Source organism: Pristiophorus japonicus, chromosome 13 (genome assembly GCF_044704955.1).
Source record: "Pristiophorus japonicus isolate sPriJap1 chromosome 13, sPriJap1.hap1, whole genome shotgun sequence".
Classification (NCBI taxonomy): Eukaryota; Metazoa; Chordata; class Chondrichthyes; family Pristiophoridae; genus Pristiophorus; species Pristiophorus japonicus.
Genome location: NC_091989.1, coordinates 29,560,163 through 29,583,219, shown reverse-complemented (window position 1 = coordinate 29,583,219; position 23,057 = coordinate 29,560,163). Strand labels below are relative to the sequence as shown.

The window sequence follows — 23,057 nt, the reverse complement described above, 5'->3', positions numbered from 1 at the left end:
GGGCCCTTTAACCAGGGTCTGACCACAGACTGAGTGTTACTGGACCCTTTAACCAAGGTCTGACCACAGACTGAGAGTTACTGGACCCTTTAACCAGGGTCTGACCACAGACAGGGAGTTACTGGACCCTTTAACCAGGGTCTGACCACAGACCGGGAGTTACTGGACCCTTTAACCAGGGTCTGACCACAGACTGAGAGTTACTGGACCCTTTAACCAGGGTCTGACCACAGACTGAGAGTTACTGGACCCTTTAACCAGGGTCTGACCACAGACTGAGAGTTACTGGACCCTTTAACCAGGGTCTGACCACAGACTGAGAGTTACTGGACCAGTTAAACTCTGCACTGTCTAAGTGGGATTCAGAGCCTGTACTGGTAGAGTTAGCAGACCCTTTCCGTAGAGTCTAACAGTGAGAGCTGGAGTCAGTCACAGTTCAGTGTATATTTATAATCCACCCCCAACAAACCTCGCTCTAGATGCAACGAATCTTTTTCTGGTGAGAGGGAAAGGGTTAATGAGGGATTGAGCTATTGCTTGTGAAGGTCTTTCCTCCTTGGATTAGCCTGAGGGACCACAAGGAGGGACGAGCTTTTGTGGCAAAACTGTGAGTATTTCTCGGGGCTGCCTGACTTGTGCTGGGGAGCACTCTGGTGCAGTGCTGTGTCACTCTGCTCAATTCCCAGGCCTCACCGGCAGCTCTCGGCACAATAATGACAAACTCGATTCCAAAAATAGCCCAGTGGTAGGAAGAAGCCTTCGTCTCAAACTCTCTGAGCATGCTCGGGAAATTAACAGAAATGTGTCAGAGTTCCTAATCGACACGGGAAAGATTGTCACTTGGAGTGAGAGCCAGAGGCGAGAAGCTGCTTGTTTGTGTGAGGGGAGCCCACTCTCCTCGCTCTTACTGTCCCACGGACAATGTCTACCTTGAAGGCGGGTGAGAATTATTTTAATCTGTGGTTGACTCGTTCGTGCGATGCCTGTTTCTCACCCAGTTTCTGCATGTCTGATCCGATGCTCTGTTTATATGTAAAAACTGCCAGCGATTTAACAATATAGAAAAGCACAAGCAACATATTAACCCTTTTAAAGTTCAGTAATTTTCTCCATTGTAATGATTTGGATGTTTTTGTATTGACAGGGAAATATTTTTGTTGTGGCAGGTCGCGATAAAATCTTAAATATATTCTTGAAGGGTTCGGTCTTCATGTTGTTCCCCAGTGTCGGGTACCCGGTGTAGTGAACACCCGGCCAACACATTTAAATTTACTTTTTCCACCATCCTCCTTGAAAAGCCTTCACTCTCACTGGGGCACAGTTCCACAGACACTGACTCTCACTGGGGGACAGTTCCACAGACAGTGACTCTCACTGGGGGACAGTTCCACAGACACTGACTCTCACTGGGGTACAGTTCCACAGACACTGACTCTCACTGGGGGACAGTTCCACAGACACTGACTCTCACTGGGGGACAGTTCCACAGACACTGACTCTCACTGGGGTACAGTTCCACAGGCACTGACTCTCACTGGGGGACAGTTTCACAGACATTGACTCTCACTGGGGGACAGTTCCACAGACACTGACTCTCACTGGGGGACAGTTCCACAGACACTGACTCTCACTGGGGTACAGTTCCACAGACACTGACTCTCACTGGGGGACAGTTCCACAGACACTGACTCTCACTGGGGTACAGTTCCACAGGCACTGACTCTCACTGGGGGACAGTTTCACAGACATTGACTCTCACTGGGGGACAGTTCCACAGACACTGACTCTCACTGGGGTACAGTTCCACAGGCACTGACTCTCACTGGGGTACAGTTCCACAGGCACTGACTCTCACTGGGGGACAGTTCCACAGACACTGACTCTCACTGGTGTACTGGTCCCACAGACGCTGATCCTTGCTGAATTGTCCCGTTTTTATGAGTGTCCACTTCCCTTTCCATCTCCACCACCTCCCCCCCCCCCCCCCCCCCCAACACTCACACACGGAAAGGTTGATGGGAGGCTTGGATTCCCACTTGACGCCAGATTTCGGAGGCCTGTTGTTGCTCTCAGAACTGTTCATAATGAGGTCAGTGACCTCAGCACTTTCACGATATCAACCTGGGATCTTGCTGCTCTATTTGGTGAGTTCCACACTTGGCCGTGGATTCACATGCTGAACCATTTGAGTGAGCTATTTGTGTAGTTTTTAAATTTCAGAATGAAAAATATTGTATGGGATGTTGCTGCTGGTTCAGGGAATTTATACATTGTGGAGCTGAGCTACACAGAGCAGGAGAGATGTGGGCTCCATCGCTGGTCTGAACTGCGTTGTCCTTCATGAGTGTGGTGTAAGGGGCGGAAGATCAGCCAGGACAATGGCTAAGCAGTGACCCCTGCTGGAAAGTTTACAAGTGGCAGACGGCAGGGTGAGCTCTGCTGTGATGCCTCATACAGTGGAATGTCCCTCAACACGCTGACAGGCCTCACATTAAGAGTGGCCATTTGATTAAGGTACCAGAAGGAGGATGGTGCTCGTAGAAATATATTCGGTGGGGCGGGGCGGGGGGGGGGGGGGGCAGAGTCAGCACCTTCAGAGGAGGGGGGAGAGAGTCAGCACCTTCAGGGGAGGGGGGGAGAGAGTCAGCACCTTCAGGGGAGGGGGGAGAGAGTCAACACCTTCAAGGGAGGGGGAGAGAGTCAGCACCTTCAGGGGAGGGGGGAGACAGTCAGCACCTTCAGGGGAGGGGGGAGAGAGTCAGCACCTTCAGGGGAGGCAGGAGAGAGTCAGCACCTTCCGGGGAGGGGGAGAGAGTCAGCACCTTCAGGGGAGGGGGGAGAGTCAGCACCTTCAGGGGAGGGGGAGAGAGTCAGCACCCTCAGGGGAGGGGGAAGAGAGTCAGCACCTTCAGGGGAGGGGGAGAGAGTCAGCACCTTCAGGGGAGGGGGAGAGTGGAGGGTATCAGCAAGGAGTGGGGTCGAGGCGCATTGAGGGTGTTGAAGTGCAGGAGGAAGTCGAGGGGCAGAGAGGAGGCAACAGGTGTGGAGCAAACTGCGATTCTTTCCGATCTAGTTCAGGTATGGTAAGACTTTGCTTTGAGCTCGGCTCCAATTGACACCAGTGACATGCCCGTTACCCTGGTATGAGTTTAAATGCACCGAAATTCTAATGTTAATAATCGGAACCTGTGTCTGGCAGATCATGGTTGGTTTAAAGGGACCCGTCCTGCGGAGGAGGGCTGTCGGCAGCTTGACTGTGATTATAGACTTTGCTCAGTTGTTTCCACGGCAACGATGTTGCTCAGAATTCGTGAAGGCAGAGAACAGAAAACCGTCGCCCTGCAACACAACATGGAGTTTGCGAGGCACGAGTATTGGGGCTGGTGATTGACCGTACACTTCGCAAAGCCATTGGCTGCAGCTCCGATCACCAGGATCTTGCGTGCCCAATCACCAGGGTCTTGCTCCTGATCACCGGGGTCTCGCTCCTGATCACCAGGGTCTTGCGCGCCCAATCACCAGGGTCTTGCTCCTGATCACCGGGGGTCTCGCTCCTCATCACCAGGGTCTTGCGCGCCCAATCACCAGGGTCTTGCTCCTGATCACCGAAATCTCGCTCCTGATCACCAGGGTCTTGCGCGCCCAATCACCAGGGTCTTGCTCCTAATCACCGGGGTCTCGCTCCCAATCACCAGGGTCTTGCTCCTGATCACCGGGGTCTCGCTCCCAATCACCAGGGTCTTGCGCTCCCAATCATCAAGGTCTTGCGCTCCCAATCACCAGGGTCTTGCGCTCCCAATCACCAGGGTCCTGTGCTCCCAATCACCAGGGTCTCGCGCCCAATCACCAGAAGCTTGCAGGCCCAATCACCAGAGTCTTGCGTGCCCAATCACCAGAAGCTTGCGCTCCCAATCACCAGGGTCTTGCGCGTCCAATCACCAGGGTCCTGCGCTCCCAATCATCAGGGTCTCGCGCCCAATCACCAGAAGCTTGCAGGCCCAATCACCAGAGTCTTGCGTGCCCAATCACCAGAAGCTTGTGCTCCCAATCACCAGGGTCTTGCGCGTCCAATCACCAGAGTCTTGCGTGTCCAATCACTAGGGTCTTGCACTCCCAATCACCAGGGTCTCGCTCCCGATCACCAGGGGCCAAGGCTATGCACTCGCTTCCTGCTGCCTCCTCTTCCCACTCTTGTTCTGTGCTCCTCACTCTTTCCTAGTCTTTAAACTCTACCCCCAGCCTTCTTTACCCTGCAGATTACCTCCATCTTTTCCATGGATTGTACCGGCACTCTCAATTGCCTTCTGTCCTAGGTCCTGACCTCTACCTTCCCCTACTTCGCTGTTTCCTTGCCAACATATCGACCTCTCCCTATCTTCTGCGTATAAGATGGCCAAGGTTAGTGGGAAAATAGAAGATTGGGAAAATTTTAAATGACAGCAAAAAATGACTAAGAAAGCAATAAAGAAAGGAAAGGTAGATTACGAAGGTAAACTTGCGCAAAACATAAAAACGGATAGTAAAAGCTTTTACAGATATATAAAACGGAAAAGAGTGACTAAAGTAAATGTTGGTCCCTTAGAAGATGAGAAGGGGGATTTAATAATGGGAAATGTGGAAATGGCTGAGACATTAAACAATTATTTTGCTTCGGTTTTCACAGAGGAAGACACAGAAACCATGCCAGAAATTGCTGGTCACAGGAATGTGGGAAGGGAGGACCTTGAGACAATCACTATCACTAGGGGGGTAGTGCTGGACAGGCTAATGGGACTCAAGATAGACAAGTTCCCTGGTCCTGATGAAATGCATCCCAGGGTATTAAAAGAGATGGCGGAAGTTATAGCAGATGCATTCGTTATAATCTACCAAAATTCTCTGGACTCTGGGGAGGTACCAGCGGATTGGAAAGCAGCTAATGTAATGCCTCTGTTTAAAAAAGGGGGCAGACAAAAGGCAGGTAACTATAGACCGGTTAGTTCAACACCTGTAGTGGGGAAAATGCTTGAAACTATCATTAAGGAAGAAATAGCGGGACATCTAGATAGGAATAGTGCAATCAAGCAGACGCAGCATGGATTCATGAAGGGGAAATCATGTTTAACTAATTTACTGGAATTCTTTGAGGATATAACGAGCATGGTGAATAGAGGTGTACCGATGGATGTGGTGTTTTTAGATTTTCAAAAGGCATTCGATAAGGTGCCACACAAAAGGTTACTGCAGAAGATAAAGATATGCGGAGTCAGTGGAAATGTATTAGCATGGATAGAGAATTGGCTGGCGAACAGAAAGCAGAGAGTCGGGATAAATGGGTCCTTTTCGGGTTGGAAATCGGTGGTTAGTGGTGTGCCACAGGAATCGGTGCTGGGACCACAACTGTTTACAATATACATAGATGACCTGGAAGAGGGGACAGAGTGTAGTGTAACAAAATTTGTAGATGACACAAAGATTAGTGGCAAAGCGGGTTGTGTAGAGGACACAGAGACGCTGCAAAGAGATTTAGATTGGTTAAGCGAATGGGCTAAGGTTTGGCAGATGGAATACAATGTCGGAAAGTGTGAGGTCATCCACCTTGGGGAAAAAAAACAGTAAAAGGGAATATTATTTGAATGGGGAGAAATTACAACATGCTGCGGTGCAGAGGGACCTGGGGGTCCTTGTGCATGAATCCCAAAAAGTTAGTTTGCAGGTGCAGCAGGTAATCAGGAAGGCGAATGGAATGTTGGCCTTCATTGCGAGAGGGATGGAGTACAAAAGCAGGGATGTCCTTCTGCAACTGTATCGAGTATTGGTGAGGCCGCACCTGGAGTACTGCATGCAGTTTTGGTCACCTTACTTAAGGAAGGATATACTAGCTTTGGAGGGGGTACAGAGACGATTCACTAGGCTGATTCTGGAGATGAGGGGGTTACCTTATGATGATAGATTGAGTCGACTTGGGTCTTTACTCATTGGAGTTCAGAAGGATGAGGGGTGATCTTATAGAATCATTTAAAATAATGAAAGGGATAGACAAGATAGAGGCAGAGAGGTTGTTTCCACTGGTCGGGGAGACTAGAACTAGGGGGCACAGCCTCAAAATACGGGGGAGCCAATTTAAAACCGAGTTGAGAAGGAATTTCTTCTCCCAGAGGGTTGTGAATCTGTGGAATTCTCTGCCCAAGGAAGCAGTTGAGGCTAGCTCATTGAATGTCACAGATAGATAGATTTTTAACCAATAAGGGAATTAAGGGTTATGGGGAGCGGGCGGGTAAGTGGAGCTGAGTCCATGGCCAGATCAGCCATGATCTTGTTGAATGGCGGAGCAGGCTCGAGGGGCTAGATGGCCTACTCCTGTTCCTAATTCTTATGTTCTTATGTTCTGCCGTTGTCCTCAACCGTGATAAATGGGTTGTCATTTCACCTCCTCCTTAACCCCTCTATTATCTCTGGTATCATTCTACCTCAAACCAAAGCTCTTGTATGCTGTCATCTGACTACAAGCTGACCAGTTACATCACTCACCAACACTCTCAGCTACTTTTACCCATGCTCCTCATTAAGAGAGTGTCTGTAACATCTGATTTTGGTCTGACTAACAGTCTCCACTCACTGATAGTGCCTCACGTTGATTGAACCTACCCCCCACCTCGCTCCACATTGGAAGAAGGTTGTATGTAAGGTTTTGGTGGTGCATGCGACTGCAATATAACTTCCATTCCAGGAGGGAGATCCTTGTGTCCGATCCTGCACCAAAGCATAAAGCCCAGATCAATGAGATCAGTACTTCAGAGGAAGCAGCGTTCAGTTGTACACGGAACTGCATCTGTTTGGAAGGAGGTGATTATCAGGATACCTCAGGGAATATTAAACTTTCAATTGTACAGAAATGATTTAGAACTGGGGACAGAAAGGAAGCTGAACTTGTTAACTTGGAAAATAGGAACAGGAGGAGGCCATTCAGCCCCTCCAGCCTGTTCTGCCATTCAGTTAGATCATGGCTGATCTGCATCTTAACCCCATTTACCTGTCTTTGCTCCATATCCCATCATAACATTAACCCAACAAAAATCTATCGATCTCAATCTTGAAAGTTCTAATTGATCCTCAGCATCCACAGCTTTTTGGGGCAGGAAGTTCCAGATTTCAACCAACCTTTGTGTGAAGAAGTGTTTCCTGACATCACTCCTGAACGGCCAAACTCTAATTTTAAGGTTAAACCCCTTTGTTCTGGACTCCCCCACAAGAGGAACTAGTTTCTATCTATGCTATCAAATCCTTTAATAATTTTAAACACCTTGATTAAGTGCCCCCCCCCCCCTCCCCACACACACACATCCCCAACCATCTAAACTGAAGGCAATACAAACCTAGTTTATGCAACTTGTCCTGATAATTGGCGCAGATACGTGTACCAGAACTGTCCAACAATTGGGAATATCAGGGACTTCAAACATAGCAAAATGTAATTTAAAAGCTCGTCTGAGGTCTATCCTTGTGGTCAGCAGACAAAATAGATTAAAGCCCCCCCCCCACCACCACCTGGAGAGGTCTCTCACACTCACCTGAGCACACACACACACGCTCATACATACAGACACATACACACTTGCTCACGCTCATATGCACAAACAAACACACTCACACAAACGCACAGACACAAACACGCTCATACACACACGCACAGACAGACACACACTCATGCACACATGCACATGTATGCAGAAACAAACGCAGACACAAATAGCACACTTTTCAGCTCCTGAGTTTGGTTTTAATTCATAATATCCACTAATTTGGTTGCATTTTTCCCAACAGTGATTCACAACTGCCTGGTGACTTCAGTCCAACTGTATCTCCCCAACGAGAGAACCCCAGCTTCAGAATCACAGTACGTATCAGACAGTACCCCAGACACTGAAACCTGGCTCCTTCATCCCACCTTGCTGCCTCTTCCATCTTCTCCAGGCACCAAATATAAGGAGCTCACAAACTTTCTCATCTCTAAGATCATGACAATATATGCAGCTGCCTCCTAGCCTTACGATCACCCCAAGCCTTCTCTTCTATCCATTGCTGACTAGGACCTGCTTCCCCACTTTGCATCTCCAAGCTCAACTTATCAAAATGCCCTACCTCCTGCTCCTGCCCCGTTCAGCTCCTCTTCCCTGGCCCCCATGCTAACTGACATCTAAATTTCCTCAAGATTGTCCCTTTCCTCTTCAAACCACTGCCACCAGTCCAGCCCCCAAAACATCCAACCTCGAACCAGGGATGAAGGTTTTCAGTGATGGGGACTGGAGAAGCTGGGATTTTTCTCCTTAGAGCAAGGAAGGTTAAGGGGAGATTTAATAGAGGTGTTCAAAATCTTGAGGGGCTATGATAGAATAAATAAGGAGAAATTGTTTGCAGTGGCAGGAGGGCCGGTAACCAGAGGACATAGATTTAAGGTGATTGGCAAAAGAACCAGAGGGGGAGCTGAGGAGAATATTATTTATACATCGAGTGGTTATGATCAGGAAAACACTGCCTGAAAGAATGGTGGAAGAAGATTCAATAATACATTTTCAAAAAGAAATTGGATAAATACTTAAAAAGGAAAAATGTGCAGAGCTCTGTGGAAGGAGCAGGGGAGTGGGACTAATTGCATAGCTCTTTCAAAGAGCCGACATGATGGCTGAATAGCCTCCTGTGTTGTGTGACTCTATGACCCTCTCTAAGATCCTCAAGCACAGTGCCCACCCTTTCTTAACTCCCTTCGCTCAAATCCTTACTGTCCACGGACCTTACCACAGAATCTGCTCCTTTGCCATTGATCCCAACTAACTATCCAACCACGCTCCCTGTCTTAATCACCATTTTCTATCTTGGCATTCTGTTTGATCCTGAACTGAGGTCTAAAGCTCACATTTTATCACTAAGACCGATTACTTCAATCTCCACAACACTGCCTCTTACACTCTTATAATTTTAAATCGGAGATGGATGGATTTTTGCTAGAAAATGGTATAAAAGGATAAAGAGCCATGGCAATTGGATGGAGTTAGCATACAAATCAGCCATGATCTCACTGAATGATGCAACAGGCTCCAGGAGATGAATGGCCTCCTCCTATTCCTATATTCCTTTACATGCCCTTGTCAGCTCCGCACTTGACTACTTCATTGCCCTCCTTGTTGGTCTCTCATCCTAAATAAACTCCCGACTTGTACAAATCTCTGCCACACACATCCTGTCCTGGTCACCCATCGCCCATCTCCTCGTGGATTTGTATACCCCCAATGCATTACATTTAACATTTTTCTCCTCATCGATTATTCCCTCCATGACCTCGGCTCACCGTCACCGCAATCTCCTCTAGCCCTATATCACCCCCACTCTTGTCTGACCTGACTCTGGCCTTCTCCACATTGTGCAGTCCCTTTGCCCACCATTAGTGGAAAATCCTTCATTAATGGTACTCGCTCTCCAAACATCTCCCTATCAACCTTTGAAAACCTTTTCCAAATCCATCTTTTTAATGAAGCTTTTGTTCACCCCTCTTAATCTAGCCTCTTCTGGTTCAGCGTCTATTTCTCTTATGCCTGTTTGTGAAGCACATTGGGGTGTTTCTTTACATTAAAGGTGCTGTATAAACTCCAGGAGTTGTTGGGTGTGATTGCATCTGATAGAGATGCTGATTCTCACTGCTGTAGGTAGTTGTTGGGTTGAGAGTATGGTTTGTTGGATTGGGAGTAGTTTGTTGGCTTGGGAGAAGTTTGTTGGATTGGGAGTACCGTTTGTTGGATTGGGATTGGGAATACAGTTTGTTGGGATTGGGAATACGGTTTGTGGGATTGGGAATACGGTTTGTTGGGATTGGGAGTACAATTTGTTGAGATTAGGAATACAGTTTGTTGGGATTGGGAGTATGATTTGTTGGGTTGGGATTGGGAATATGGTTTGTTGGGATTGGGAATACGGTTTGTTGGGATTGGGAGTATGGTTTGTTGGGATTGGGAATACGGTTTGTTGGGATTGGGAGCACGATTTGTTGGGTTGGGATTGGGAGTATGGTTTGGGATTGGGAATACGGTTTGTTGGGATTGGGAATTATGGTTTGTTGGGTTGGGATTGGGAGTATAGTTTGTTGGGATTGGGAGCACGATTTTTTGGTTTGGGATTGGGAGTACGGTTTGTTGGGATTGAGCGTACGATTTGTTGGGTTGGGATTGGGAATATGGTTTGTTGGGTTGGGATTGGGAATATGGTTTGTTGGGATTGGGAGTATGGTTTGGTGGGATTGGGAAAAAGGTTTATTGGGATTGGGAATATGGTTTGTTGGGTTGGGATTGGGAGTCGGTTTGTTAGGTTGGGATTTGGGATTGGGAGTATGGAGTGCGGGGGAGAGGCAGAGTTTGGGGGAGGGGCAGAGTGTTGGGGAGGGACTGTGTGAGAGGGGTGGAGTGTGGGGGTGGGGCAGTGTGAGAGCTAAGTATTTTGATTGTATCTGCTCAGGATGAGAGATGACAATGTTGGGATAGATTAGATAGAGCATGAATTGGAGGGATGTGAGAGACAAAATGGTGTCCCAGAATGCTGTGCATGGACTTGAACCCAGAATACTGCAAAGACCCGCAGAACGGGGAGGCCTCCAGCCTTGTTCCTTGAATGTGATAGGAACTGATACATCCCATTACACAGACAATACACGGCAATCAAAACCGTGGATCCCTGTGGCGGGTGACTTTATGACGAGGGCTGAAGGCTCTTACGCTCCTGCATTGTCCACCATCACTCCAAACATCTCTTACCATCACCAAATCCCCCACCATCAACATTCTGGAGTCTCGTGTCTGGCATGCGAATGATGTGGTCTGCCCAGCGGAGCTGATCAAGTGTGGTCAGTGCTTCAATGCTGGGGATGTTGGCCTGGTCGAGGATGCTAATGTTGGTGCGTCTGTCCTCCCAGGGGATTTGTAGGATCTTGCGGAGGCATCGTTGGTGGTATTTCTCCAACGACTTGAGGCGTCTACTGTACATGGTCCATGTCTCTGAGCCATACAGAATGATACAGCACAGAAGACGGCCATTTGGCCCATTGAGTCTGTTCCAGTCCTTTGAAAGAGCTATCCAATTAATCCCACTCCCATGCTCTTTCCCCACAGCCCTGCAAATTTCATCTTTTCAGGTATTTATCAAATTCCCTTCTGAAAGTTACTAGTGAATCTGCTTTCACCATCCTTTCAGGCAGTGCATTCCAGTTCACAACCGCTCACTGCGTATTAAAATTCTTCTCCTCTCATCCTGCCCGATTCTGCCCTCTACATCATCAGATGGTGATGTCAATTATCTCGGTTGCCTTAACTGTACACAGGAGTTTAAACACAGAGTGTTACCCACTGTCTGTAACTCACTCCCCGACATCGCTTCCTGTCTGTAACTCACTCCCAGACATTGCTTCCTGTCTGTAACTCACTCCCAGACATCGCTTCCTGTCTGTAACTCATTCCCAGAAATTGATTCTTATCTGTAACTCACTCCCAGACATTGCTTCCTGTCTGTAACTCACTCCCAGACATTGATTCATGTCTGTAACTCACGCCCAGACATCAGTACCTGTCAGTAACTCATTCCCAGACATTGATTCATGTCTGTAACTCACGCCCAGACATCAATACCAGTCAGTAACTCACTCCCAGACATCGCTTCCTGTCTGTAACTCACGCCCAGACATCAGTACCAGTCAGTAACTCACTCCCAGACATCGCTTCCTGTCAGTAACTCACTCCCAGACATTGATTCCAGTCTGTAAATCATTCCCAGACATCAGTTCCTGTCTGTAACTCATTCTCAGACATCGCTTCCTGTCTGTAACTCCCTCCCAGACATTGGTTACATGCTCTATTGATTCCCCTTGTGTCTCTTCAGCACTCCGCTGACTGCATGAATCCTTTCTCGCGGGAGCTGAACCAGCTAGCGGAGTATCTTCAGGTGAGCAGCACATCCATTTTCAACACTTTCCAATGCTACTGGAACAGATTGCACCAATGGCGGGCGTATACGTTCCACTGCTGCAGTTATATTTCGGTTAAAATTTACTTCTGATTGTGTCTGTTCAATGTTGCCATTTGGCATTCAAGCAGGACGCTGACATTAAAGATGATACTTGACAGGTGTGACCAATGCTGGTCAGTTGCTAGTCAGAAGTTCTTCGCTTGTGACTCTGCCACACTGAACCACAAACATTATAGCACTCTCCTTTCAACTCTTCAACCTTGACTCCTTCCCCCATGGGTTGGGCAGTGGGTCAGACACAGATCGTTGATCAGGGACTGAAAAGGTTTTTATTCTGTTGATACTCTTTCATCTCTAGGACCATACAACCATCCGCCGCGTCGGTTCTTTCTTGAGCCAGACGTTAGGAGCAATGGCACCCGCTCCTCACCTGCGGTCATTGCCGTGATTCAGCAGCAGGAATCTTATGTACAAAAGCAAAATACTGCGGATGCTGGAATCTGAAATAAAAACAGAAAATGCTGGAAATGTCAGCAGGTCAGGCAGCATCTGTGGAGAGAAACAGAGTTAACGTTTCGGGTCTGTGACCCTTCGTCAGAATCTTATGTATTAGGGTTTCCCCCTCTCCACGTCTCCTGTTGCTTCCTAAAGATTCGGGAGCAGCAGTAAGTTTGAATGACTGTCCATGTTTGGCCTTGAACTTGCTGCATGGGCCGATGACAGTCAGTGTGTGTTGCTAGGGTTACCGTGGGCCCTATGACAGCCAGTGTGTGTTGCTAGGGCTAGGCTGGGTCCATGACAGCGAGCATATGTTGCTAGGGTTACCATGGGCCCTATGACTGTGAGTGTGTGTTGCTAGGGTTACAGTGGGCCCATGACTGCTTGCGGCAGGTAAGTAAAGGTGTTTTCTCTGTTGTAGGAAGCTTTGCAGCGTGAGCAGCTCCTGGAACAGAAGCTGGAGACACTGCAGTATCTGCTGACCAACACACAGCTCCTCTCGGACAATGTCTGGCAGGTAAAAACTTCATTTTCCCTGTTGCACTGGGACCTACTTCCCTTTGGGTCGGTGCATGCAGTATAAATCCGATTCACGTGTATGTGTGTTCCTCTCTGAAGGGGCAGTGGGTCATTGGCCCTTGTGGTGCTGAGTCACATTGAGCTCTCGTGGTCTGTGCTGTGTTTGGTCAGCTGACGGGACAGATCTAAGGCGGGAATCTGTGCCGAGGACTTGTTGTGGATCACTGACCCCTGATGGTAAGAGAACTCCGACGTCAGGTTCAGCGGTCATGCTCCCTCGCAAAATGACCTGTCCATTCACCCAGTAGAGTCAATACCCCAGCAGGGTCAATACCCCAGCAGGGTCAGCACCCACAGAACGTACCCAGCAGGATCAGCACCCACAGAACGTACCCCAGCAGGGTCAGCACCCACAGAACGTAGCCAGCAGGGTCAGCACCCACAGAACGTACCCAGCAGGGTCAGCACCCACAGACCATACCCCAGCAGGGTCAGCACCCACAGACCGTACCCAGCAGAACCAGCATCCACAGACCGTATCCCAGCAAGGTCAGCACCCACAGACCGTACCCCAGCAGGGTCAGCACCCACAGAACGTACCCAGCAGGGTCAGCACCCACAGACCATATCCCAGCAAGGTCAGCACCCACAGACCGTACCCAGCAGGGTCAGCACCCACAGACCGTACCCCAGCAGAACCAGCACCCACAGAACGTACCCAGCAGGGTCAGCACCCACAGACCGTACCCAACAGGGTCAGCACCCACAGACTGTATCCCAGCAGAACCAGCACCCACAGACCGTACCCAGCAGGGTCAGCACCCACAGAACGTACCCAGCAGAGACAGCACCCACAGAACGTACCCCAGCAAGGTCAGCACCCACAGACCGTACACCGAAGGGTCAGGGGTAGATTGGGTGAAGTTAATGTGATTGGCAGGTTTGGAGTTTCACAGTGATGGCAAAAGGCTTTGATGTGACTGGTTGTCACTATAGAAACTGTGTATAGTTACATGACATGGTTCTAATGGGGCATCACCGATGTCCGAAACCAGGGGACCTTTCCCCGAGGTCAATCCCAGGGGACCTTTCCCCGAGGTCATTCCCAGAGGACCTTTCCCTGAGGTCAATCCCAGGGGTCTTCCCGAGGTCATTCCCAGGGGACCTTTTCCTGAGGTCAATCCCAGGGGACCTTTCCCCGAGGTAATTCCCAGGGGACCTTTCCCCGAGGTCAATCCCAGGGGTCTTCCCGAGGTCATTCCCAGGGGACCTTTCCCCGAGGTCAGTCACAGCACAGAGTGACTCAAAGTATCGTCTTCACACACTCCCGAAATTAGCAGCTTGCAGTGACTCAGGATAAACTAAGCGAGTGTGGTCGTGTTGAGCACAGTTCTCTGGAGGGCTGTGGAGTGCTTTTCCATCTAGAGTTCATCCACCATTGAGTTTCTGATTTCTGCAGAGGCATCGGAGGAGACTGAAATTGGATAAATATTTGGTTGGGAATCAGAAGGAATTAATATCCATTGGGAATGGGATTAGGTAATGATCTCTTTGAAACTGGGATGATATACATAGCTGGTCGGGATTGGGATAAATATCTTTGTTCGGTGTGAGATTGGATAATTCTCTGGTGAGCAATGGGGTTGATTAATTATCTGGGAATGGAGTGAGATTGATAATTACCTGACTGGAAAAATATCCGGCTGGGAATGGGATGGATAAATATTTGTTGGGAACATGATGGGAAAATAATTTGGGAATGTGATGGAAATAAAGTGTTAATGTAACTGGGACTGGAGCAGGATCGGGAGTGAGGTGGGGGCAGGGTCGGGAGCGGGGCCGGAGCAGGGTCGGGAGCGGGGCCGGAGCAGGGTTAGGAGCGGGGCTGGAGCGGGGCAGGAATGGGGTTGCCCCACTGCTCAGTGCTGGGTCCACTTTTCTTTTCTGTATATAAAGATGATTTGGACTAGAAAAGACTTCGGAAAGATCCCAGGGCTGACCCTGTGGAGGGGAGGGGTGGATTCCCGCTCGCAAGCTGTACATTTAGTACAAGGGCTGCCGGAGCCACAAAGAAACATGCTGTTTGTACTCATCTGGGCTTTCCACAGCTCTTCGACCAAAGACACGCCCTTAATCAGGTGAACAGAAATCACACACTCCCTCCCTCCCCCGTGCCCTCCCTCACTCTCGACCTCCCTTCCTCCCTCTCGACCTCCCTCCCCTGCGTCCTCGCTCCCCCGTGACCACCCTTTCTCGCGCCCTCCCTCTCACCTTCCCTCCCTCGCTCTTTGCCCTCACACCGTCCCTCCCTCTCTCCTCCCTTGCTCTCTGCCCTCACACCCTCCCTCCCTCTCTCCTCCCTCACTCTCAGCCCTCACACCCTCCTTCCCTCTCTCCTCACTCACTCTCCACCCTCAGACCCTCCCTCCCTCTCACCTTCCCTCTCTCCCTTGCTCTCCCCTTCCTTCCTCACACCTTCCCTCTCACTGTCCATCCCTCTGTCTCCCTCCATCGGACTCTCCCCGCCCTCACATTCTGTCCCTCAAACTGGATAAAGGGAAGGGAAGTGGCAGCGAAGGTATGGGCAGAAGTAGTTTTAATGATGTGTGCCTAACTCTAACTATAACAAGGTGTCTCTGACTGATGGTGTTGTACCAAGGTGTATCTGACTAACTGGGTTCTGATTATAATTCATTCTGCAATTTTTCCATTAAAGGTGACTTCCAGTGTTGGATAAAACAAAGTTTCAGCCTTGGGGAATGCCCTGTGTTTTGTGTCCTTGATTTGTGCCTCGATGCAGAAACACTCCACTCCCACCGATTGTTATTTGAAGATTTTGACTGTATCAATCCTTCATCCCTTTCTTTCTCTGAGCATTGAGCGGATCATCGCCCAACAACTCTCGGGAATTTCACTTCATTCCCTTTAAGGATCGACGTTCCCTTGAGAGATTAAATGGTTGGGGTAGCGTCCATGAGATGGTAAACTCTCCATGGGCTGTGAAAGTAGCGAATTTGATGGGCTTGAATGGGCCTTAACATTGTTTCATGCATCTGATCCTAGTCTAGCTGTGGCCCTGCGGTTATTGCCCTGCAAAGCCAAGGGGCCTCGCCCAGTGAGTAGGGCGACGGTGAACTCACGACTGCATGCTTTGCTCTGCAGGACACTCAGGCTGAATGTGCTGATCTGACACTGAAGAACAGAGAATCAATCAGAACAGACTTGGAAGACAGGACGAAACATAAAAATACGGCGGCAAAGATGGAGGACCCACAGAGTAAGAGTGAACAGAAGCAGCTCGCTGAGGTGAAGGCAGAGAACACAGAAGGGGAGAGAAAGAATGGTGAGGAGACTCCGGACAGCAAAGATATGGCTTCACCTGACACTGACATGGAGGACGGGCTGAACAAGAAACGCCGAAGACCAACTCTACGGAAAGGTGCGGCATGGGGCTGGGCCCTGGGGTTAGGCTGACTGGGGCATGGGGCTGGGCCCTGGGGTTAGGCTGAATGGGGCTGGGCCCCGGGGATAGGCTGACTGGGGCATGGGGCTGGGCCCTGGGGATAGGCTGAATGGGGCTGGGCCCCGGGGATAGGCTGAATGGGGCTGGGCCCTGGGGTTAGGCTGAATGGGGCTGGGCCCCAGGGATAGGCTGACTGGGGCATGTGGCTGGGCCCTGGGGATAGGCTGAATGGGGCTGGGCCCCGGGGATAGGCTGAATGGGGCTGGGCCCCGGGGATAGGCTGACTGGGGCATGGGGCTGGGCCTGGGGATAGGCTGAATGGGGCTGGGCCCCAGGGATAGTCTGACTGGGGCATGGGGCTGGGCCCTGGGGATAGGCTGAATGGGGCTGGGCCCCGGGGATAGGCTGAATGGGGCTGGGCCCCAGGGATAGGCTGACTGGGGCATGGGGCTGGGCCCTGGGGATAGGCTGAATGGGGCTGAGCCCCGGGGATAGGCTGACTGGGGCATGGGGCTGGGCCCCGGGGATAGGCTGAATGGGGCTGGGTCCCAGGGATAGGCTGACTGGGGCATGGGGCTGGGCCCTGGGGATAGGCTGAATGGGGCTGAGCCCCGGGGATAGGCTGACTGGGGCATGGGGCTGGGCCCCGGGGATAGGCTGAATGGGGCTGGGCCCCGGTGATAGGCTGAATGGGGCATGGGGCTGGGCCCCGGGGATAGGCTGAATGGGGCTGGGCCCCGGGGATAGGCTGACTGGGGCATGGGGCTGGGCCCCGGGGATAGGCTGAATGGGGCTGGGCACTGGGGATAGGCTGATTGGGGCTGGGCCCTGGTGATAGGCTGAATGGGGCTGGGCCCCGGGGATAGGCTGACTGGGGCATGTGGCTGGGCCTGGGGATAGGCTGAATGGGGCTGGGCCCCGGGGATAGGCTGAATGGGGCTGGGCCCCAGGGATAGGCTGACTGGGGCATGGGGCTGGGCCCTGGGGATAGGCTGAATGGGGCTGAGCCCTGGGGATAGGCTGACTGGGGCATGGGGCTGGGCCCCGGGGATAGGCTGAATGGGGCTGGGCCCCGGGGATAGGCTGAATGGGGCATGGGGCTGGGCCCCGGGGATAGGCTGAATGGGGCTGGGCCCCGGGGATAGGCTGACTGGGGCATGGGGCTGGGCCCCGGGGATAGGCTGAATGGGGCTGGGCACTGGGGATAGGCTGATTGGGGCTGGGCCCCGGGGATAGGCTGATTGGGGCTGGGCCCCGGGGATAGGCTGACTGGGGCATGGGACTGGGCCCCGGGGATAGGCTGACTGGGGCATGGGACTGGGCCCCGGGGATAGGCTGACTGGGGCTCGGCCCCGAGGATAGGCTGATTGGGGCTGGGCCCCGGGGATAGGCTGACTGGGGCATGGGACTGGGCCCCGGGGATAGGCTGACTGGGGCATGGGACTGGGCCCCGGGGATAGGCTGACTGGGACTGGGCCCCGGGGATAGGCTGAATGGGGCTGGGCCCTGGGGATAGGCTGATTGGGGCTGAGCCTGGTGATAGGCTGATTGGAGCTGGGCCCCGGGGATAGGCTGATGTGGGCTGGGCCCCGGGGATAGGCTGACTGGGGCTGGGCCCCGGGGATAGGCTGACTGGGGCTGGGCCCTGGGGACAGGCTGATTGGGGCTGGGCCCTGGGGATAGGCTGACTGGGGCTGGGCCCCGGGGATAGGCTGACTGGGGCTGGGCCCTGGGGACAGGCTGATTGGGGCTGGGCCCTGGGGATAGGCTGACTGGGGCTGGGCCCTGGGGATAGGCTAACTGGGGCTGGGGGTAATCGGGTAATCTCTCTCTGTCTGTCTGTCTCTGTCTTTCTCTCCCTCTGATAAACAAGCTATGCTGGTCTTGCTCAAACAGAGCTCGGTCCCTGCTGGTATACTTTTAATTTGCTCAGCCTGTTGTGACATTACAGAAGGATTGCATGATATGCAACAGGGACAAACCTATGGTTCTGTTCAGTGTTTCGGACTGTTGCCCATAGAGACTAGGCTTGGATTGTTATATATCTGTGAGGTACTGTGTGAATTCTCTGCTCCAAAGTGTTGTGGAAGCTCAGTTGTTGAGTATATTTGAGGTAGAGATCGATAGATTTTTGGAATCTAATGGAATCTAGGGATATGGGGATAGGGCGGGAAAGTGGAGTTGAGGTAAAAGATCAGCCATGATCTCATTGAATGGGAGAACAGGCTCGAGGGGCCGAATGGTACTCTTGCTCCTATTTCTTATGTAACAACACTTATTTAAATGTTAAACTGAGATGCCCATTTAAAGGTAATTATTTATGTTTTTCATATTTTTCTGTTGCAGAGAAAAGACTTCAGGAATCAAAGATTCTGCGTAAACAAGCCATGGTCAGAGACATGAGCGGTAACTATCCATCCCTCGCTGCACCGCGATTACTGCCTCGCGACTACAGCCCCCCAATAACCACGACCATGCAATCAATTCCTCATTCTCTCCTTCCCTCAAGGTGCTGACTCTCCCCCCCCCTCCCCTGAAGGTGCTGACTCTCTTCCCCCCTCCCCTGAAGGTGCTGACTCTCTCCCCCCTCCCCTGAAGGTGCTGACTCTCTTTCCCCCCTCCCCTGAAGGTGCTGACTCTCTTCCCCCCTCCCCTGAAGGTGCTGACTCTCTTCCCCCCTCCCCTGAAGGTGCTGACTCTCTCCCCCCTCCCCTGAAGGTGCTGACTCTCTTTCCCCCCTCCCCTGAAGGTGCTGACTCTCTCCCCCCTCCCCTGAAGGTGCTGACTCTTCCCCCCGCCCCTCCCCTCCCCTGAAGGTGCTGACTCTTTCACCCCCTCCCCTGAAGGTGCTGACTCTCTCTCCCCCTTCCCCTGAAGGTGCTGACTCTCCCCTCCCCATAAGGTGCTGACTCTCTCCCCCACTCCATTAAAAGGTTTTGACTCCCATCCTCAGTTAATGTTGCAAAAAAAATTGCCTTTGGTTAGCTCCTGTGCAACTGCAATAACAGGTATTTACCTTCAATGTGTTTCAGAGAGAGGCCCCCCAGAGGTGAAGGTCCTGCGTCAACAAGCAATCGTCCGTGATATGAGCGGTGAGTCTCTCACTGGTGACCGCAACACTGAGTCACTGACTGGAGTGCTGAGTCACAATATTCTCACTAGCACTGTGATATCTTGAAGATGGTGCAGAGAAGGACAAGAATTATTCCAGCACCTGGGTCTGTGGGGGCATCTGTGTTCTGAGGACACACACTCTAAAATGTACTTGTTCTGACTGCAGATTGAGGTTGGGTAGGTGGAGCCCACGATAGGGGAGAGTGTACATGGTTTGAGGGATGTACCATACATCAGTTAGCCCACAATTAGAGACAGTTCTGGGTGCCCATTATAGAAAGGGCATTAAAACCATGGAGTTCAGACAGTGTCGATTCACCAGGATTCCAGGGATGGGAAACTAGTTCTGAGGAGAGACTGGAGATATTGGGACTGTTCCCAGTGGGGCACAAAGGCTCAGAGGAGATTTAATGGAGGTTTTAAAAATTATAAAGAGTTTTGACAGAGTGAATGGAGAACAGGGCTATGGGGAGAGAGTAGGACAGGGGATTAGTTTTGGATTGAAACAGGGCTATGGGGAGAGCATGGAGCAGTGGTATTAGTTTGAGATTGATACAGGGCTATGGGGAGAGAGCGGGATTAGATTGAGTTGATACAGGGCTATGGGGAGAGAGCGGGGCAGTGGGATTAGTTTGGGATTGACACAGGGCTATGGGGAGAGAGCGGGGCAGTGGGATTAGTTTGGGATTGACACAGGACTATGGGGAGAGAGCGGGATTAGATTGAGTTGATACAGGGCTATGGGGAGAGAGTGGGGCAGTGGGATTAGTTTGGGATTGATACAGGGCTATGGGGAGAGAGCGGGATTAGATTGAGATTGATACAGGGCTATGGGGAGAGAGCGGGGCAGTGGGATTAGTTTGGGATTGACACCGGGCTATGGGGAGAGAGCGGGGCAATGCGATTAGTCTGGGATTGATACAGGACTATGGGGAGAGAGCGGGATTAGATTGAGTTGATACAGGGCTATGGGGGAGGGCATGGAGCAGTGGGATTAGTTTGCGATTGCTCTAGCAAAGAACTGGCACAGACACGTGGGCCGAATGGCCTCTTTCTGTGTATTAAACCTCTGTAGTTCCTTTATCCAGCTGCATTCTCAGTGTAACATACAAACACCTCAACATGATGATGCAATTTACATTAAAGCATTTCACGACAATATGAAAAGGAACCTTTCATTGCCAGTCTCATACTCAGCTATTCCCATTTTCACTGACAACCCTGTCTCAGCAACAAGCTGCTGCACCGTCTCACTCTGGCAGTAGGTGGCGCCAATGGCCAGCTCTCTGCTGAATGGGACGCTGGAATCCCGGATCAGTGCAGCCACAATGCCAGGAATACTGTCGACGAGGTAAATACTCTCTCCCGCCCCCGCTGTTATATTTGCTGAAACTCAATCTGCAAAATATAAATAATTGAAGGAACAAAAATGTTTACTGATGATGCTTTATTTAAACAGGGTCAAAAGGAATTGATGAATTCTATACCTCAGTGTGGACACTGAAACCTCCCAGGACAGGTACAGCATGGGTTCGATACAGAGTAAAGCTCCCTCAAGTGCAGTACTCCCTCATCGACAGTGCTATCAAGCGGCATTTACTCACCAATAACCTGCTCACCGATGCTCAGTTTGGGTTCCGCCAGGACCACTCGGCTCCAGACCACATTACAGCCTTGGTCCAAACATGGACAAAAGAGAGCTGAATTCCAGAGGTGAGGTGAGAGTGACAGCCATTGACATCAAGGCAGCATTTGACCGAGTATGGCATCAAGAAGCCCTAGTAAAATTGAAGTCAATGGGAATCAGGGGGATAAACTCTCCACTGGCTGGAGTCATACCTAGCACAAAGGCAGATGGTTGTGGCTGTTGGAGGCCAATCATCTCAGCCCCAGGACATTACTGCAGGAGTTCTTCAGGGCAGTGTCCTCGGCCCAACCATCTTTAGCTCCTTCATCAATGATCTTCCCTCTATCATAGAGTGAGAAGTGGGGGTGTTTGCTGCTGATTGCACAGCGTTCAGTTCCATTCGCAAGCCCTAGGTAATAAAGCAGTCTGTGCCCGCATGCAGCCAGACCTGGATCACATTCAGGCTTGGGCTGATAAGTGGCAAGTAACATTCGTGCCACACAAGTGCCAGGCAATGACCATCTCCAACAAATGAGAGTCTAACGACTGTCCCATGACATTACCATCGCCGAATCCTCCACCAACATCCCAGGTGATATCATTGACCAGAAACTTAACTGGACCAGCCACATAAATAAAGTGGCCATAAGAGCAGGTCAGAGGCTGGGTATTCTGCAATGAGTGTCTCATCTCTTGACACTCCAAAGCCTTTACACCATCTACAAGGCACAAGTCAGGAGTGTGATGGAATACTCTCCACTTGCCTGGATGAGTGCAGCTCCAACAACACTCAAGAAGCTCGACACCATCCAGGACAAAGCAGCCTGCTGAATTGGCACTCCATCTACCACCTTAAACATTCACTCCCTCCACCACCAGCACACCGTGAATGCAGTGTGTACCGTCTGCAAGACGCACTGCAGCAACTCACCAAGGCTTCTTCAGCAGCACCTCCCAAACCCACGACCTCTACCACCTAGAAGGACAAGGGCAGCAGGCGCATGGGAAAACTACCACCTGTAAGTTCCCCTCCAAGTCACAAACCATCCTGACTTGGAAATATATTGTCATTCCTTTGTAGTTGCTGGGTCAAAATCCTGGAACTCCCTCCCTAACAGCACTGTGGGAGTACCTTCACCACATGAATTGCAGCAGTTCAAGAAGGTGGCTCACCATCATCTTCTTGAGGACAATTAGGGTTGAGCAATAAACGCTGGCATTGCTAGCAATTCCCACATCCATGGACGAATCGAAAAAAGTGCAGCACTGAGGGAGTTCTGCACTGTCCTGTCGGAGGGGCAGTACTGAGGGAGTGCTGCACTGTCGGAGGGGCAGTACTGAAGGAGTGCTGTACTGTTGGAGGGGCATTACTGAGGGAGTGCTGCACTGTCGGATGGGCAGTACTGAGGGAGTGCGGCACTGTCGGAGGGGCAGTACTGAGGGAGTGCTGCACTGTCGGACGGGCAGCACTGAGGGAGTGCTGCACTGTCGGAGGGGCAGTACTGAGGGAGTGTGGCACTGTTGGAGGGGCAGTACTGAGGAAGCACTACACTGTTGGAGGGACAGTACTGAGGGAGTGCCGCACTGTCGGAGGGGCAGTACTGAGGGAGCGCCGCACTGTTGGAGGGACAGTACTGAGGGAGCACTACACTGTTGGAGGGGCAGTACTGAGGGAGCACTACACTGTTGGAGGGGCAGTACTGAGGGAGCAGTACACTGTTGGAGGGGCAGTACTGAGGGAGCACTACACTGTTGGAGGGACAGTACTGAGGGAGCGCTGCACTGTCGGAGGGGCAGTACTGAGGGAGTGCTACACTCTTGAAGGAAAGAACTAATCATTCAGTTGATTACTTG

General features: G+C 51.1%; 1 protein-coding gene across 1 annotated transcript in view; it reads left to right on the top strand.

Moving 5' to 3' along the window:
• Positions 1–23,057, top strand: part of LOC139277970 (neurofilament heavy polypeptide-like) — a 94,270-nt gene that overhangs the window by 19,666 nt on the left and 51,547 nt on the right. The window contains exons 2-7 of the mRNA XM_070896610.1: positions 7,804–7,876; positions 11,896–11,958; positions 12,902–12,997; positions 16,162–16,438; positions 18,809–18,868; positions 19,495–19,554. Of these exons, the coding sequence (XP_070752711.1) occupies positions 11,911–11,958; positions 12,902–12,997; positions 16,162–16,438; positions 18,809–18,868; positions 19,495–19,554 (541 nt within the window). The 5' untranslated portion in view covers positions 7,804–7,876; positions 11,896–11,910. The remainder of the gene's footprint in view (positions 1–7,803; positions 7,877–11,895; positions 11,959–12,901; positions 12,998–16,161; positions 16,439–18,808; positions 18,869–19,494; positions 19,555–23,057) is intronic.